Below are 18,706 nucleotides of genomic sequence, written 5' to 3'. Positions count from 1 at the left end.
CGCACACCGTCTTACTTGCAAACTGTGAGATTTATTAGGACGAATAAATCAAATATTAGGACACATATTTTGTCCTAATAAATCTCACAATGTGCAAGTAAGACGGTGTGCGGGATTTTTCTCTACTTACTTTCAATTTAACTAAAAAAAAAAAAAAAAAAAAAGGCTGATTTGCTTGTGTCCTTTTTGTATGACTTTAATTTACTCCCATAAGATGGTTCTTTTAAATTGCTCCGTATTTGTTGATATGCTATTATTTTCTTTCATTTTGTGAGTATTTACTTTCAGTTTAACTGAGTGAGAACGTCGCACATCAATACGTTGCGTTACATTGCGTTGGAGGAGAGGGGGCAGCCCCAGAACCTAGAGAAAAATCCCGCACACTGTCTTACTTGCAAACTGCGATTTATTACGACGAATAAATAAAATATTAGGACACATATTTTGTCATAATAATCTCACAATGTGCAAGTAAGACGGTGTGGGGGATTTTTCTCTATCTACTTTCAATTTAATAATAATAATTTTAAAAAAAAGAACGAAAAAAGAAGAAAAAAACTCATTTTCCCAGAATGCACTGCTGCTGCGTCGACCGTGCGTGACGCTGATGTCGTTCCCGTTGACGTTGGCAGACGGCGCAGCTCCGTACCTCTCACCGCTGTCCCTGTAGCAGGAGTGTCCGCCGCGATTACACCTATTTCTGCGCCCGATTGTGCAATATATCCTCTCAAACTATCACGTAAAAAGAAATTATTTAAGTTGCTGTTGATTCTGTCAGACGTACACGCGATTTAACGGCGTATTGACTCGGTTTTCGCTTTGTTTTGGAGGCCTGTCGCGAGCTGAGAGAGATCCTCGGGTTCGCTTCTGGAAAAGGCTGGGCCGAGACTGCGCCGAGACCGGGAATGGAGCTTCTGGACTTGGATAATCAATAAGGTTATACGATTATCACTCAAATAACTCAACCTCACCCCAAACACACCCTCAGCCTTTCAGACCATTAAATTAACCTGTACCGCCAATGCTACCGTGTTGACGAGCTAACTCTGAGCTCATACAGAAGTTGGCAGTTTGTGGGAGGATTTGCATTTTGGAAATCGCTCTCGGCTTCTCCGCTTTGAGCTTGTGAGGACTTGTGAACCTTTTCTGCTGATGTCTGAAGGTCACAGGCCGCAAACTTACGCTAAAAGGTAGTTATGAGATTACCCGCACCTTCCAAAAGCTTATCTTGTAAAGTTTATTTGCCTTGGATTAGTGCTGAGAACAGGTGTGTAGCTTGATTTTCCAGCGTTTAAGGCCATTTGTTGTCATCATTAATAATTATGTGTAATTATCCGACTACTACTAGTGACTAAGCAAACAAACATCGACTTAGTGCGGTTATTTCGCAATATCCACTACGTCGCTGACGAGAGGCGTTCGATTATTCACTGATTGATTCGTTTTTATTTCGAGTTTGTGTCAAGACAGAAACAATAATCATATACATACTACATAAACATTGTAAAAGAAGAAAAGAACCCACCCCTTTTCATTACATAGTGTAAAAAATTATGTGGTTGCTTGTGTACACTGATGACAAAACTTTACAAATATTTACAAATAGTAGGGATGTAACAATAACCGAAAATATCGTGATATTGTACCGTCAAAGTTCTCACAATAATATCGTGGACCATCACAATATATCGAATTACAAGTCTCTTTGCTTAATTTAAGAGTTATGGTGAAGCAATAGGAAAAAAAAAATAGAGGGAACTGCATAGACCATGATGCTTTGCTCCATTTCAGCGCAGACTACATGAAGAAATAACAGTTCTAAGCACTTTTAAGTCTTAGTTCTTTGGGTTAAGTCTTGTCAAGGCATTTTAAGAGGAAAAAGTAGCATATTCACAGTTTTAGCTGTTTAGCCTCCACAAAATATCACAATAAATATCGTACTGTGAGTTGCATATCGTGAAAATATCGTACCGAGAGATTGGAATATTGTTACATCCCTAATCGTGAGCCTCCCCACCATATCGTGAGGTTTCCCACGTTATCACAATAAATATCGTTCATACCGTGATGATAGCATATCGTGAGACTTGGATATCGTTACACCTCTTCGTATTGTACTATATTATGTTTTACAGTTTTTATTTTATCTTTATAGTTTTTTCTATTATTATTATTATTATTATTATTATTATTATTATTATTATTATTAATTATTAATAATAGTAAGTAATAATAATAATAATATCTGTTTTATTTATTTATTTTTTTAGATCCCCCAGAGCTGTCACTCACCCTTATACCACAAAAGCAAAAACTCTTTATAATTTCCTTTGAAGCTGTGAATATTTGGGCACTGCTTCAGGTTTTTTCCCAATCCATTCCACACACAGACACACACATGCTTTTTCTGGTGGTTCTCACTGTCTTCGTTTTAAATTTACTCCTTCCCCTTAATTCACAGTGTACTTCTTGTGTACTGAACAGTTTTTGGATATTGAATTGCAGAATATTTTTGTTTGCGTGACTCACAACTGCGATTTGGTCATAACTAAACCTTTGCATAGTGACTCTTTCATTGTGGTTATGGCATTGATTGCAGAAGAGCAGAATTCTTGACGATAGCGTAATCATGCATTGAATGGTAGATTGCATGCATTGACGAGTGATTGCAAATGGATGTTTAAAGGTAACACATTAATCAACAGGCGTCACTTTGAGGTCAGAGGTCAAACTTTGGACCTCAGTCTCAGCTGACGTGTGACACTAGTTTCAACTTTAGATTCAAGAATGTTTTCAAGATAGTATTTGATGTGTTGTTCTATTATTTTGGTCATAGCTTTACATTTTCAAGTCCATTTCTGCTCCAAATTGGTAAAGTTATTTTGATAGACAGTAAGATAGTGTTTTTTTTTATTTCTTATTATTATATAGGCCTGCCACAGTAACAAATTTTAATCAGAAGATTTTTGAAGCACAATATATTGCTACATTATGCCACTGATATAATAACAATAATGCAAGAAGATAATCCTCTTAAACCAGACCTGGGCATTGTACAGCTCAAGTTCCACATACAGCCTTTGTTTGACTCTAACCGGCCTGTTTAAGCTCATTTGGAATTATAAAATAAACATATAATTTTACCTCATGCATGGACTAAAGCTGCATTGCTTTTATTTTGGAGGTGTTTTTTTTTAAATGACATTTTTTGTAAAGTAACTCACTTTTTCATTGCTTAGTCATAATATAAACTCTTACCAGTCTCAACAGCTCGTCAAAACTATTTATTTACTGCTTTTTTTTTTATAAAGAAATACAATTGATATTATGCAGAACTGAGTTAAACATTTTGACCTAACCCTCCACAATATTTTCTGTTTCCCATGTGGCAACATTTAAAAAAATTATTGCCCACCCCTGCTGTAAACAATTAATCATATAAGTGACTCATTAAAACTTACACAGCTCAAATGTCATTGTATTAAAGCAAAAATACTCAGAATCTCCCACTTTCACAATGAAAAAGAGCCTCAAAATACATTGTTTATATTCGTGTAATCAATAATCATCGTGACAGAATGTTTAACTCAATTCTGATATTATGCAGAATTGAGTTAAACATTTTGGCCTAACCCTCCACAATATTTTCTGTTTCCCATATGGCCCCATTTAAAAAAATTATTGCCCACCCCTGCTGTAAACAATTAGTCATATAAGTGACTCATTAAAACTTACACAGCTCAAATGTCATTGTATTAAAACAGAAATACAGAAAAAGAGCCTCAAAATACAAGGCCTGTTTCTGCAGAATGTTGTCACTGATCTTACGTTTTGCAGCATTCTTTAACCAAGTCTGTTTTTGTTTTTTTTCTCTTACAGCTCTCCTGATAACTCCTTTTGAATATGTGACGCCACCTGGACTCCTGGCTGCCTCTGCACTCCACTGTTGCTAATCTACCAGCCCCCTGCAGTCCCAACATTCACTGTATCCCCCGTCTCTACAAATGTCCACCATGAATCGTTACCTCCCTGTGGCCAGACAGCACTTCCTGGCAGCTTTAGCCAGCACCAGCGTTGTTGTGAAGTCCATTAGCGCCGTGGTAGTCTTGCTCTATCTCCTATCATTTGCGGTGGACACTTCTTACGCGTTAGGAATCACGCCTGGATATCTTTTCCCACCGAATTTCTGGGTTTGGACTTTGGTGACACATGGCGTGGTGGAGCAGCACATCTGGGGCGTGGTCGCGAACGTGGGGACAGTGATGACGTGCGGACGCCTCTTGGAGCCGCTGTGGGGCGCTCTGGAGCTGCTGATTTTCTTCGCGGTGGTGAACGTTGCGGCCGGTCTGCTCGCGGGGCTGTCCTACTTTCTTACGTACGTGGCGACCTTCGATCTGGACTTCCTGTTTGCGGTGAGGGTCCACGGAGCGGCCGGGTTTTTGGGAGGCGTGCTGGTGGCGCTGAAGCAGACGATGGGAGACACGACGGTTCTCAGAGTGCCGCAGGTGAGTGGAAATTCTGCCGGTATTTTAAGTGCAGTTTTGTTCAGTTTCACCTGGCATCAAATCCAACCGTTTTATGTTACGTAGTCCTTAGACATTTTGATCCACAGCTTTGGTTTGCGACCCATGGGTTGAGAAGTACCAGGCATTGATCTGTTTCACCCAAAGATATTGATACTTTGCTGCTGATGTCATTAACATTCCCTCACGGTGTGATGCTAACTGAAGGCACTGCTCTGTCTGAAGCTTTGTTACTCAAGTTGGACTTTAATCTGAGCTTTACTTTAACACAATCTGACTTAAGGCATTGCAATTAGGGATGGGCATGATTAGTCGATTAATCGATAATTGATCATTAAGAATTTCATCGATCACCTTAATTTTGAACCGACAAACCGAATGTAGGTTGCTGTGCGTAGTGTGACCAAACAGGGGTCCGTACATGTGTCTCTCTGCACTCAGAAGGAGCGAGACACAAACAGTCGGTCAGTCTGCAACGTACCGAAGCACAAATGTGTATTTAACGATGACTTGTACAAGAAATTCCACGCTTTCCGTTGCGGTCGGGACAAGTGTGAGTCCATGTGCACAGTGTATAAAGCAGCACATATGTTTCAGTGTCCAGTGGGAAAAAGTTTTGCCAGGTGAGAGTCGCTCAATGTCAATGACGAGTCCCCACCTCCCTCCCCCCGTACGGTGTCCTGGTTTTGACAAATGCAAATATGGTCACACTAACCTGTATTCCACTGAGTCATGTCTTTTAATCCTACAGAAGTTGAACCGCATCATCGCACAAGAGCTGTATTTTTATCTTCGCTTAGTTTATGCAAATTAGCGATGCGGTTTTAAGTTTCGTTTCTGTGAGAGTTGCGCCAAACTGAATTAAACACATTATAATGTCAAACGGGCTGATGTGGCTCTAGAGTGGTTACGGTTTATTTGTCGTAAAGTTGAATTTATTTATGCAGATTAGGAGTGCAGATAGTAATAATAATGATGATCATTTTAATATAAAAACGTTAATGATTAATCGATAATTGATCATTAATTCTTCTGACGATCGATTAAGAAAATTTCATCGAATGCCCATCCCTAGTTGCAATTAATAAAATTTTGATCGTGATTTTGATTTGTGTGCCAAACGGTCTCCTAAGTCATATAATCGAGTTGAAACAATTTAGCTTAACAAAGTTTATTTTGGGATAAATAAACTCAAAAAGCCTCCAACCCCATCAAAAAACGGCCGCGCGCCCTACAATAGCGCCCTATACACGAATCCACTCGGGCGTCCCAGCACGACTTCAGTAAACTACAAAGCCGCACCACCTGCAGCTCACGCAAACACACACGGAGCAGACAGCGACCGTGCGGCGACAAACACCCACAGACGCACTCATCACTCCACACGGACGAGGAACGGAGCGGGGGAACGAACCAAAAAAGAGAGTGCAATGTGCCACTCTGAGCCACAACTGAACAACTGAGTCACTGCGAACACGCCGACAATCCAGCGATCCCAGACAGCACCCTCCCTACACGCCACAACTGAACAAAGCCCAGAGTCACCGTGAACGCGACAAACAAAGTCTGACTGACCCATCTAACTGCTGTGTTTTGTTTAAAGTCCGGCGCGGTTTATTTGTGAAAAAAGTTTGAAAATAGACCATTTAATGACAGTGCATCTTATAATCCAGAGCGTCTAATAGTGTGGAAAATACAGAATCGAGTGGAAACAATTTAGCTTAACAAAGTTTATTTGGGATATTGTTTATATAACTAAGTAAAGTTATTTTATTTTTTAAATATAGAGATTGTAGAACAGGTGGTTATAAAGTTTATTTTGGATACATTGTTCAAAGTATATTTTATTCATTTTATGTTTTATACATCGCAAAACTGCTCTAAGGTACATATTTGTAGTCTATATTTAGTTTCAATTTGAAAGTTTTGCATAAATTATCAATAACAAAGTGTTTTGATTTCTTTTCAGAGAGAGAGAGAGAGAGAGAAATATAATCGTGTATAAAATAATCGTTTGACTAATCATGATTTCAATATTGACCAAAATAATCGTACTAATAAAAGAACCTAACTTAACTGGAACTACAACAAGTGAGCAGATTTGTGCTTTTACACACTCCCCTTCAAATAAAATTGCAGTCACAAGCCATTTAGCGTTAACAATTAGTCACTCTCACCTTTTGTTGAAAATCAAACTCCTAAACAGGACCATGAACGCTCAGACTGATCACAGGCTCCTGAAAATGTATTCTTTAAATCCATTTTGTATTTTTTCAGACCGTCTTAAAACTTTTTTGCTTATTTGTATGTGTGCATTCTGTCACCATAGCAACTGCTGAACATGATGCCAATAGAACTAGATTTCAAGCACCCCCGGCGTGATCAAGTATCAATCCTACGAAGTATTTTAAAGAATAGTAACTTCTTCTTAGAACTAGTTAATCAGTTAAAAGGCGTTGTACATTTTTTTAAAAACATAACAAACAAAACTAGGTCATGGTTTGCTGTTATTAACTGTATTCATTCTGAGTATTACACTTCCAGGAATCTTTTTAACGAGGTAACAACATTCTAGCCATGTTTAAAGCTCACAAGAGTCAATCTCGCATAATGAGGACCTTTACCACAGTGCTTTCTTTATTAACAGTGCAGTATCAGTCTTGTTTGTCAGATTGGAGCTACGATAAAACACTTTTATCTTGAGGTTATACTCGGAGATACAGTAGCTGCGCAGGTTTGATGAATGTTCTGCTGATGTTGGCTCCTGCTCAGCCATTGTCCCTGTTCTTCTTCTTCTTCTGCAGAGTGTTTATGAGTGAATAGTGAATAGTGGGAACTGGCAGCTCTTTACCAAACACTACACACAGCTAGTCTGTTTTTTCTGTGTTAAAACTTAAAGGTCAAACTGTTTTAATATTATCCAAACAGGGAGACTTTATGGTTCAGGAATAAACATGAAATTAGTTGGTAGTTATTTGACCTTTAGGAGTTTATTTGATTAATCAGTTAACGGTGTAGGAAGCCTATTTTATTTGGAGTTTAAAGGTCCTATATTAGTAAGTGGTAGGTTTCAGGTTTACAGCTCCTTTTACCTTTAGTTCAGTAGAGGTTGGCAATGCAAGGGCAGATCTTTATCTAAATTATTCCAGTGAAGGTGTAAGGAGCATTTTCTGTATTACAGCATGACATGAGTGTTTTAAGTTTGAGAGAAGAACAAAACTCCAGGTATGTTTGTGATGACGAAACAACATAGAGCAGAAAATAGTGTGATTTAAACTTTAAATGATTAGAAGGCATAGAGTGAGGTAGCTGAAAATTTGAGAACCTTTTTAAATATAAATGTATTTTGTGTTTTGTAGCACTTTTCTGTTTAAATTGTTTGTGTGTGAATTTCTGTGCAGATCTTGACTACAATCCTAGTAAAACTTCCTTCCCTACTACCAACAAAATAACAAAAAGCATCAAAGAGCTCTTTTTGAAGGTTTATTTCCAGGTAGTGCTGTATGAAATGAGATAAAGACGTGATCAGGTCTGTCAGTGTACCATATTTTCCACACTACAAGGCGCACTAAAAAGCCTTTAATTTAATCAATAAATAACTGCGCGTCTTACCTGAATTTATTCAGGTGTCTTAGTACGACTTTAGTAAACTACAAAGCCGCACCACTTGCAGCATTACGGCTCCCGTAGTCAGGAGCATCGCGGAGTAATACATACTGTGATTCCTTTTAATATCAAAATGCACCTGTCGAGAGACACGCTTACTGCGCCGACTTTAAGCTCAAGGCTGTTTATAAAGTGAAAGTGCGAGCTGCGTGGGAGCAGTGGATGAGAGAAGGAGAACACACATTCACCAAGACAGAGAGACAGCGCCGAGCGACTTACGCCACGATCTGCCAACGGATCGTGGACGCCCGGGCTAAAGATCAGTATCAACTGTGGTCCGAGCTTTCACCAAGACCAGAATCATCACTGAACTGAACTCCAGGGAACAGTAACCACACTGACTCGGATAATGACGAGAGGGATGTGGGCGTGATGGAAGCTGTACTCGCCCAACTAACTGACTTACTTATCCAACTGTTGTGTTTCGTTTAATGCACCTTATAGTCCGGTGCGGTTTATATGTGAAAAAAGTTCGAAAATAGACCATTCAATGACAGTGCGCCTTATAATCCAGAGCGCCCTATAGTGCGGAAAATACAGTAACTCATTTTCAAGTGCTGTTTATGGGTGGAGAACATATAGAGACGCTAAACAATAATATTAAATCCTGTTATGCCTTGATAACCAAAAAGCTGAATTTTCCCTCCAGATGTTCTACGTGTACAGTTTTGTTAAAGTATGATTCAAAATCGTCTTGTTTGAGCTTTCTATCGTGTTATAACGTTCATCAAAAACATGCCTGAAGAGGTTTTAGGAGTCATCCATGCATGTTTGAGAACTCGATCTTTCCCAGCCCCTTTTCAGACTCTCCTTACGTTTAGCTGTAAGATCCCGTTCAATGCTCCATCCACAAACCTTCCTCACCGATGCTTCCACACGACAATCATCCATAAACACACAAACACAGAAAAGCATGACACAGAAGTGTACACAACAACTTGACAAACCTGATGTCATGAGCCATTGTTTATTTTGCACGCCGACTGTGTTGTAATAGCACTCTGAAGAGGGAGTGACTTGGCATGGATAGCAAAAGGATGAGAGACTCCCTTTAGAGTGCATTTAAAACAGAAGTGAAACCTATAAAACATCTAAATTCATTGTTTTCACTGAATACAGCATTTTTAAAACTAAAAAGGTTAACATGGTGATCTAAATATGTCGTGTTAGCAGTTAATACCCCACAGAAGTAAAATACCTCCAACTTCATCTTCTAAAAAATATCTATGTCATGTTGCATAGTGATATATTTATTTTGTTGAGCTACTGATACTTTGGACTTGATTCCCTGGAGGTATGAAGTTAACTGTAGGCACTGCTCTGACTGACGCTTTAGACTTTAATCCGAGCTTTGTTTTAACACAATCTGACCAGAAAAACTGACTTGGCTGGACCTAGAACAGGAGAGTTGATCGGTGCTGTTAAACAAGTTTCTCACACCTACGCCTAAACACGAACATTAACACTTTTTTTTTTATTACAGGCTTCTGAAAATGTGTTTTTTCTAGGGGTGTAACAATAACTAATCGCGGACCGTCATAATATATCAAATTACAAACTTGTCTCTTTGCTTAAATGAAGAGTTATGGTGCAGTAATAGCTCAAAAAGACAGAGAACTACATAGACCATGATCCTTTGCGTCATTTCAGTGCAGACTACAAGAAGAAATAACAGTTCTAAGCACTTTTAAGTGTTTGGATTAAGTCTTGTTAAGGCATTTTAAGAGGAAAAAGTAGCATATTTACAGTAGTCTCCACAAAATATCGCAATTATTATCGTACCGTGAGATGTATATTGTGAAAATATCTTACAGTGAGATTAGGATATTGTTACATCCCTACCATATCGTGAGCTTTCCCACGATATCGGAATAAATATCGTGCTGTGAGGTTCATACCGTGATGATATCGTATCGTGAGATTTGCATATCGTTACACCCCTCGTTGTTTAAATTCATTTTGTGTTTTTTTCTTGAACAAACTCCCTAAAAACAGTTTCGACAGTGTTTACTAATGTGTACATAGAGATTGTGTACATAGAGATACATGTAGAACACCCCCAGCGTGACGTTACCGCGAAGTATAAATTTCCAGGTAACAGGAGGACGGTAATGAAGACTGCTCAGATGGTTCGATTCATATATTTTCTTTGTTATTCAAGACTCTACTGATCTTTGTGTTTCTCCTGCAGGTGCGACTAAAGGCAGCCCCAGCCCTGGTTCTTCTTCTCCTGTCTTTGCTGCGTCTCTCGGGGCTTCTGGACAGCGCCGCCCCCCTGGCCGCCTACACGTACGGCGCTTTGTCTGGCTGGGTTTACCTGCGCTTCTACCAGAGACACAGCAGGGGCCGGGGGGACATGTCAGACCACTTCGCCTTCGCCAGCTTCTTCCCCGAGGCGCTGCAGCCGGTGGTGGGCTTCCTGGCGGGTCTGGTGCACGCCGCGCTCGTCAAGATCAAAGTGTGTCGGAAAATGGTGAAGAGATACGACGTGGGGGCGCCGTCGTCCATAACCATCAGTCTGCCTGGAACGGACCCCCAGGACGCAGAGAGACGGAGGTGAGAGAAATTTGCCCATACTTCAGTTCTTATTAAAGGAACTCTACATAATGTACTTGTATTCCAACAACGTGACCCGTTTCTGTCCCCTGATACAAGGTAAACACGTGCAAGTCAAATATAGACAAACATTTTATTGCTGATTGAGTCTTAACTACAAAAACACTGAATATTAATATTTATTTGTTATACTTTGGTGTTTTGGTTTTCAAGACCGAGCCTCTCATGAGTGTCATTTGCGTTGCCAATTTCAAAGCTGAAATCCAGTATGTTTAACCCTAAAAGACCCGACTCTGATCTGAATCCTCACTACATGAACCCCAGCCAATCATGAATCAGTGCTAGTGCAGCCTCTACGGGTGTAATGATATCCAAGTCTAACAATATGATATCATCACAGTATGAACCTCACGGAACGATATTTATTGCGATATCGTGGGGAAGCTCATGATTAGGGATATAACAATATCCAAATCTCTCTGTACGATATTTTCACGATATACATCTCATAGTACGGTATTTATTTCGATATTTTATGGACTAACAAACAGAACTGTCTAACAAAACTGTTAATATACTACTTTTTCCTTTTAAAATGTCTTGACAAGACTTAATCCAAAGAACAAAGACTTAAAAGTGCTTAGACCTGTTATTTGTTCTTATAGTCTACACTGAAATGAAGCAAAGAATCATGGTCTATGTAGTTCTCTCTGTCTTTTTTTAGCTACTGCTGCACCATAACTCTTAATTTAAGCAAAGAGACTTGTAATTCGATATGTTGTGATGGTCCACGATATTATTGTGAGAACTTTGACGATACGATATCATAATATTTCAGTTATTGTTACATCCCTAGCAGCGTCTGCAGCTCAGTGAGCGCGGGATATATACAGTTCCTTGTATTGACTTTTCTACCTTTATGTCTTAATTGCCTTCATTTTTAAAAAGCAATATATGTTGCAAAAAACTGTCAGAAAATTGTAAGTATAAAGTAAATGTTGATAAGTTGGTGCCTTCATGAAAACACTGTGCCATGTACAGTGCAGTACTTTAAAAAAAATCTGAAAAGGTCAAGGTTTCTTCCTTAAAATCAAGTCACAGTTTTCATTAACCCTGATAAGCAGCGAATTCTACAATACCACCATGCTCAGTTTCAATCTCCCACCGTTAGAATTTAGAAGACTTTGAATGTGAGTTATTTGCCCCTGGATCATGTTTCCCTTCTGTACATAGAAGCGCACACCTTTTTTTTACTGAACTGATCCAACCTGTAGCACAGCAGCTACCAGGGGAATGATATAGATTACCAACAGGACAGGCTTTCGGTGCCCCCGCTGCTTTTGGTTCTGGCATGATTTCTCTATCTAAGGTGCATATTCAATGTGAAGTAAATGTTGTTAAAAGCCTCAAATCAAAGATAGAAATTACAGTAGAAATCTAACATGAACTTCCTCACTCATCTTTCTGAACCCGCCTCTCCTCCTGCCTCGTCTCTGAAACCCCCAGTCAGTGTTGGGGAGTAACAGATTACATGTACCAGAGTTACGTAATCAGAGTACAATTTATGAGTAACTGTATTCAGTTACAGTTACTGTTTCAGTGAGTGGTAAATGGATTACAGTTACTTTATTGAAATAAATGGATTACATGGCGGTATTTTCCTGTTTTCACATTTGGGCTATATCCCCCTTTTTTTTTCCGGTAATTCCACTCATTGCCGGACACTAAACCAGGTCTAAACTAGGTCTAAACCAGGACTATAACCAGGTCCAAACCAGGTCTAAACCAAGACTAAACCAGGACTATAACCAGGTCCAAACCAGGTCTAAACCAGGACTAAAGCCAGGTCTAAACTGGGACTAAACTAGGACTAAACCAGGACTATAACCAGGTCCAAACCAGGTCTAAACCAGGTCTAAACCAGGACTAAAACCAGGACTAAAACTAGGTCTAAACCAGGACTAAAACCAGGACTAAAACCAGGTCTAAACTGGGACTAAACTAGGACTAAACCAGGACTATAACCAGGTCTAAACCAGGTCTAAAACAGGATTTAACAGGACTAAATCATGCTGCATGGACCATGTCTCCTCCTCTTCTATTAATAATATTTTAAATATGGTTAAGTAAAGTCTGGACTTTTTTATTGTCTTGACAAAACATCGTATGTGAAGATTTCCTCGTCTTTGCTTCTCTACAGCAAATCAAGTAATCCAAAGTATTCAGATTATTTTACTCACTTTAAGTAATTTAATGGATTACGTTACAAACTACATTTTGGGGTATGTAATCTGTAATCTGTAGGGGAATACATTTTAAATGTCACCTTCCCAACACTGCCCCCAGTGCACAAATTTCTCTATATTTGGACCAAACTGCTTACTTCCACATCTAGCTGTCTTTTTATAGATGACGAACTTGAAACTTGTGTACATAACCTGATTGTACGTACGCACGCTTTATAAATGAGACCTCAGACCTGTAACTGTAACCTGGCAGCTCTCCCTCCTCGTGGAGATGAGCAGGTAATGGACTGTGGAACATTCCGGGCAGAGCAATTACATCTCCCAGAGAGACAAGCAGCTAAAGTACCCACCGCTAGAGAAAAGCACCGTATAATTTATAACGGCCCATCCTGTAAATAACCAGGGAGGAATACGCTGAAGTCTATTTCAGTGCATGTCTGCCTGTCTAAGTCATATGTCCTACCCTGATAATTGATCTGAGTGTTTCTCAAATCTCTGCACAGAAAAGTAGGACATAACCAGGAGGAATGTATCATGTAGTACTAATAATAATCCATTAGTCTCGTATAGAGCTTTTCCAGACGTTCAAAGTGGTGAATTTGTGGTAACGACTGGCACCGAGTTTGGAAGTTCACAGTTTTCAAGATTTAAAAAGAAAAAGTACTGCGCTGTGTAATGTACAGGGTATTTCAAATGCATCAAGCTATTCACATTTACTTTATACTTGCATAAATGTTTGCTTTTATTTTCTACAATCGACATTTCTAAGCCGCCGGTCAACGTTAAGCAGAAACTATTTACGATTGTTTCTCTTCAGACTCTGCTCTCTCTGCGCCTCATTAATGGACTATAAAGCTACAACACAGCGATACACAAATGCAGTTTTTGAATCATAATGAGACAATGGTTGAATCATTCACATCAAACTAAAAAACACAAACAATACTGATGTAAAAATACATTTGTACTGTAATTACTGTGCGGCTTGATTCGCTGCCAGCCGTTTAGCTGCAGAAATCCACTTCTTATGTCAATTTGGAGATTTGTACATCCAGTAAAAGGCTCACCAGTGTTTCCAAAAAAGTTTCCCAAGCTTTTTTCTGGGGACACATAATTTTAAAAGTTTCAAACATTTGCGACCCAAATCAATAGACATTATTCGTATATCACAAAATAAAGGTGGACTTGACCATTATTGAACATTAATGAGGATATTTTATTGTTGACTGAGTGATCGTGTGTCTCTGAACAATTAGTATTACTCAAGTTTTAAACAATGAAAAACAGTCATTGAAGCAGCACTAAAAGGATCCATCCGCCTATTTGGACATTAAACGTAGCCCATTTCTTTTTCTTTTCAACTTTCAATTGGACCAGCAATACTGGAACAAAATAGTCAATAAAATAATTACAAAAAAGATTAGAAATTATCCAAAACATGTCTGAACATTTCAGTATTTCTAACGAGGTAAGTGGGCCTGTCCGTGTTTTTGTAGCATGTTCCAGTCCGGGTGCAGGAGCAGATCAGTGTCAGGACTGTATATTGCAGACCTACATGCAGATCGTGACCCAAAACAAATCTCTTGTGAGCCAGTCTTTAGGAAACAATACTCTACACCTTTACTGACCAGGCCCATCTCTGAGCCCTGAAAGTTTTTTTTTACCATAGAGAAACACTTTGTTCACTTAAGTCCTGATTTATAAAAATGCTCAGTTCCGTGGTATAACGTCATGACATGAGCATCGTACTCTAAACACATCACATCCCATCTTTTATATGGAAAACAGTGACACATTTGCCCAGGTTTGGGAAACGGTGTTTTGTCCCCACTCTGTCATTGCCCCTGAGCCTTTTCCAACTAAGGCCCTTGATCATTTCTCCATTCACCCCATTGTCTGATTCACTGGACAGTCCTATTCAACAACTCGACACATGATCCACCAGCACAGATCCACACGTAATCTACAGACGCAGCTCACTTCCTGCTCACTGCAACTGAAGTGCTGTTTTCAACTGGACATTATGTTTTGTCCCATACGAGCAGGAGTTTACTAGTATTACTGAGTGTTAACATTTTCCAAGTATCAGTACAGTAAGTGTTTATAGTATTTGAGCAAAATGTGTCTTGACAGTGCAGATATTGTATGAGCAGATCTTGGGGTCAGAGTTTGCTGCGTGATGTCTAGATCTAATTAGGAAATATTTTATTGTCCGATAATAAAGAAGTATCCTTTAGTATGTTAGTTGTTGTTAGCAGCTTTACCAAAACTGCTTTTAAAATTCCCAAAGCGCGTCACAGAGCATTATTCATTCACGTATTCATTGTGCTCCACTTTAGTACAATGATTGCAACTGTATACAGCCCCAGTTCTTGCAGGATGCTCAGTAAATTCTTGTTCTGTCTAGGAGCTGGAATCCCCTTTGCTTAATTTGAATTGGGAAGTGGGAATAGGAATTTCCTTCAGGCGCGCTGTTGATCATCTTATCGCCCACATATTATTGATCTGATTGGGTCATTCACTTCACTTCACTTCACACTCGGTGGTGGTAAACTACTGTTGTAGCCACACCTACCCTGGGGCAGACTGAGCGGGGAAAAGCTCCTCAGACCTGCACCTACACTCAAGCGCGCAGCATATTCATGGCAGGCAGTGTGGGTGAAGTGTCTTGCCTAAGAGCACAACAACAGTCCAGCCGTGCTTAGCTGCTTAGGCTGCGTTCAGACTGCAGCCTGAAGTGACCCAAATCCGATTTTTTTTTTTCAAATGTGACCCAGGCCACTTTGATATGTGGTCCTAAAACCGATACATATCTGATCTTTTGACATGTGACTTCAGTCTGAACGACCAAAGCTCATTCATCCGACCTACACGTTATCAACAAACCACAAACATCACTATTCTGCGCTGAAGTAGGCGAAAATTGTTAATGAACTCCGTGTCACTGAAGCGAAGCACATCACCACTCACCACTCTTGACTCCGTCTCCACATCCACACGTTCCTTTCAACGGACGTCGCTGCCGCGCTGCCCACAAAACACCACGACCAAAAACCTCGTCCTTCTCCTTCTCAATCTCCTCCTTAAAACAAGTAAGTTGTTCATGTTCTGGCTCCGGTACGAGAGGAACTTTAAAATCTCCAGGTGCTCGATGCTCGTGTCCATGTTTGGACAACTTCCGTAAACACAGAGCACGCTCGCTGCGGTTGACGTCGTCGTGTCTCCAGTGAATATGCGCGACACTTTCGGGCCATTTACTGTTCAAACTGGAGTCACATACAAGTCACATTTAATTGGAAATGTGAACGACCTCGCAAAAACATCGTATTTCACAAAAAAATCTGAATTGAGCGTTAAGTCCTGCAGTCTGAACGTAGCCTTAGATCTGAGCTCATGCGTTGAAAAGCTGTTGTGTCCACCATGTTAAAAATGTAAGTGAAGACTTTTGACTCTACACTCACCTGAACTCCCCTTTTCCCTTTTTTCAGACAACTCGCCCTGAAAGCTTTAAACGAGCGCCTGAAGCGGGTGGAGGACCAGTCTGCGTGGCCCAGTATGGATGACGAGGAGGACGACGAAGAAGATGAACTCAGAACACAATCACAGCCCCTGCTTCCAGTTTCCTCTTCCTCCTCTGGACCAATCACAGCCTCTGGCGCGCCCCACGGCAGCACAGTGCCATCTACAGCCCCAGAGTCCAGTATCATCAGCTTTGAGGACGCACCTTCCAGATCGTAATACAAAATTAGCAAAAAATCCAAAAAACTGTGGACAGAAGTTAGGAGAGGGGCGCTGTACAGTTGAGAAGTTGATGTTGACTCTTTAAGCACCACATTTTCTTCTTGTTAAAGCTGATTTTTCTGTCTTGGACTTTCTTGCAGAGCTCTGTTCACTGCTTCTATGTATGTTTCTCTTCGACTTTCTAATAAAGAACGAAATGGGTGTTTGGTCACTTCTTTTAGTTTGTTTCCACAGTTTTTTTTTTTTTTTTTCAACGAAAACAACGCAAATTTTCCACTCCCATTTCTAAACCTTGTAATAATATGTCAAGAAAAACTTTTATGTTCCTTTGGTTGACCACAAATTCAGCCAATTCTGTATGATGATTACTATATTTAACCATTCTTAGTCCTCAAAATCTGTGTTAAATACTTAAACTTACTATGAAGCACACTTTTAAATGAGTACATGGATTAATTTGATTTTTTTTTGTCCATATCTGTTTCATTTATCATTCATGTACATAACATTTACCACTTTTCTACATCAAAGCCACAGACGTCTACATTTATAATATGTGGAGACTTAGACCAATAGTGTCTTATAGTCTTTGATTTGTCTTGAAATAATGTTAACATAATTTTAGTTTTAAGTAATGTACACAACACTTGCAAATTGAGATGTTTAAATAGGAAATTGAGCGTTTGAAGATGTTCCCAAACATTCCACCAGGAGGCGCAGTGAGACCACACGTAACTGCCTTTTTAAACAGTATAACCTGAAACTTAATTTTTACGTGACAACTCTTTTCAGTGAATGGTTTTTCTTTATTTTCAGGACGATTTACAGTGTGGATCCTCACTAAAGATTCAGAGTTATTTCAGATGTTTTCTTTGCGACATAATTGAATAAGTCTTGATTTCTATAGTTGATGTTTTCAGTATGTATCTGCAAAACAACAGGAAGAACATGCAATCAAAATCAAGATGAAAAAACTAAACAAAAAAAACTATAAGACTACAACCAGTGTTGGGAAGGTGACTTTTAAAATGTATTCCCCTACAGATTACAGATTACATACTCCAAAATGTAGTTTGTAACGTAATCCATTAAATTACTTAAAGTGAGTAACGTAATCTGAATACTTTGGATTACTTGATTTGCTGTAGAGAAGCAAAGACGAGGATCGTAACATAAGATGTTTTGTCTGCTAAAATAAAATAAAAAGCCCAGACTTTACTGAACTGTATTAAAAATATTATTGATAGAAGAGGAGGAGACATGGTCCACACAGCATGGTTTAGTCCTGTTAAATCCTGTTTGAGACCTGGTTTAGACCTGGTTTAGTCCTGTTAAATGCTGTTTTAGACCTGGTTTACACCTGGTTTTAGTCCTTTGTTAGTCCTGGTTTAAACCTGGTTTTAGTCCTGGTTTAGTCTTGGTTTAGACCTAGTTTAGACCTGGTTTTAGACCTGGTTTAGACCTGGTTTAGACCTGGTTTGGACGTGGTTTAGTCCTGGTTTGGACCTGGTTTAGTCCTGGTTAATCTTGGTTAAGACCTACTTTAGACGTGGTTTTAGACGTGGTTTTAGACCTGGTTTTAGACCTGGTTTTAGTCCTGGTTAATCTTGGTTTAGACCTAGTTTATACCTGGTTTTAGACCTGGTTTAGACCTGGTTTAGACCTGGTTTAGGCCTGGTTTAGGCCTGGTTTAGACCTGGTTTGGACCTGGTTTAGTCCTGGTTAACCTTGGTTAAGACCTACTTTAGACCTGGTTTTAGACCTAGTTTAGAACTGGTTTAGACCCAGTTTAGACCTGGTTTAAACCTGGTTTGGACCTGGTTTATTGTCTGGCAATGAGTGGAATTACGAAAAAGAAACAAACAAACAAAACAAAAGGGATATAGCCCGAAAAGTGAAAACAGGAAAATACCGCCGTGTAATCCATTTACTTCAACAAAGTAACTGTAATCCAATTACCACTCACTGAAACAG

At 39.4% G+C, this 18,706-nt stretch overlaps 1 protein-coding gene and 1 long non-coding RNA gene across 3 annotated transcripts; both read left to right on the top strand.

Moving 5' to 3' along the window:
- Nucleotides 1-603: 603 nt before the first annotated feature.
- On the top strand, nt 604-16,933 carry tmem115 (transmembrane protein 115). 2 transcript variants are annotated; one of them, XM_020920208.2, is made up of 5 exons: nt 604-739; nt 831-936; nt 3,880-4,505; nt 10,381-10,745; nt 16,480-16,933. In XM_020920208.2, exons 3-5 carry the CDS (start codon nt 4,005-4,007, stop codon nt 16,727-16,729), a joined length of 1,116 nt encoding a protein of 371 aa, XP_020775867.1. In that variant the 5' UTR covers nt 604-739; nt 831-936; nt 3,880-4,004; the 3' UTR covers nt 16,730-16,933. The 2 variants fall into 2 exon arrangements, with proteins under 2 accessions (XP_020775867.1, XP_020775866.1); XM_020920207.2 differs by having other exon boundaries at nt 624-936.
- On the top strand, nt 10,752-14,554 carry LOC129412387 (uncharacterized). Its single transcript, XR_008633688.1, has 3 exons — nt 10,752-12,489; nt 12,524-12,658; nt 12,705-14,554. It is a non-coding gene; the product is annotated as an uncharacterized LOC129412387 (long non-coding RNA).
- Nucleotides 16,934-18,706: the final 1,773 nt, after the last annotated feature.

Source organism: Boleophthalmus pectinirostris, unplaced genomic scaffold (genome assembly GCF_026225935.1).
Source record: "Boleophthalmus pectinirostris isolate CB_2022bp ecotype Guang Dong unplaced genomic scaffold, ASM2622593v1 HiC_scaffold_8, whole genome shotgun sequence".
Classification (NCBI taxonomy): Eukaryota; Metazoa; Chordata; class Actinopteri; order Gobiiformes; family Gobiidae; genus Boleophthalmus; species Boleophthalmus pectinirostris.
This window is presented reverse-complemented; position numbering and strand designations above follow the sequence as displayed.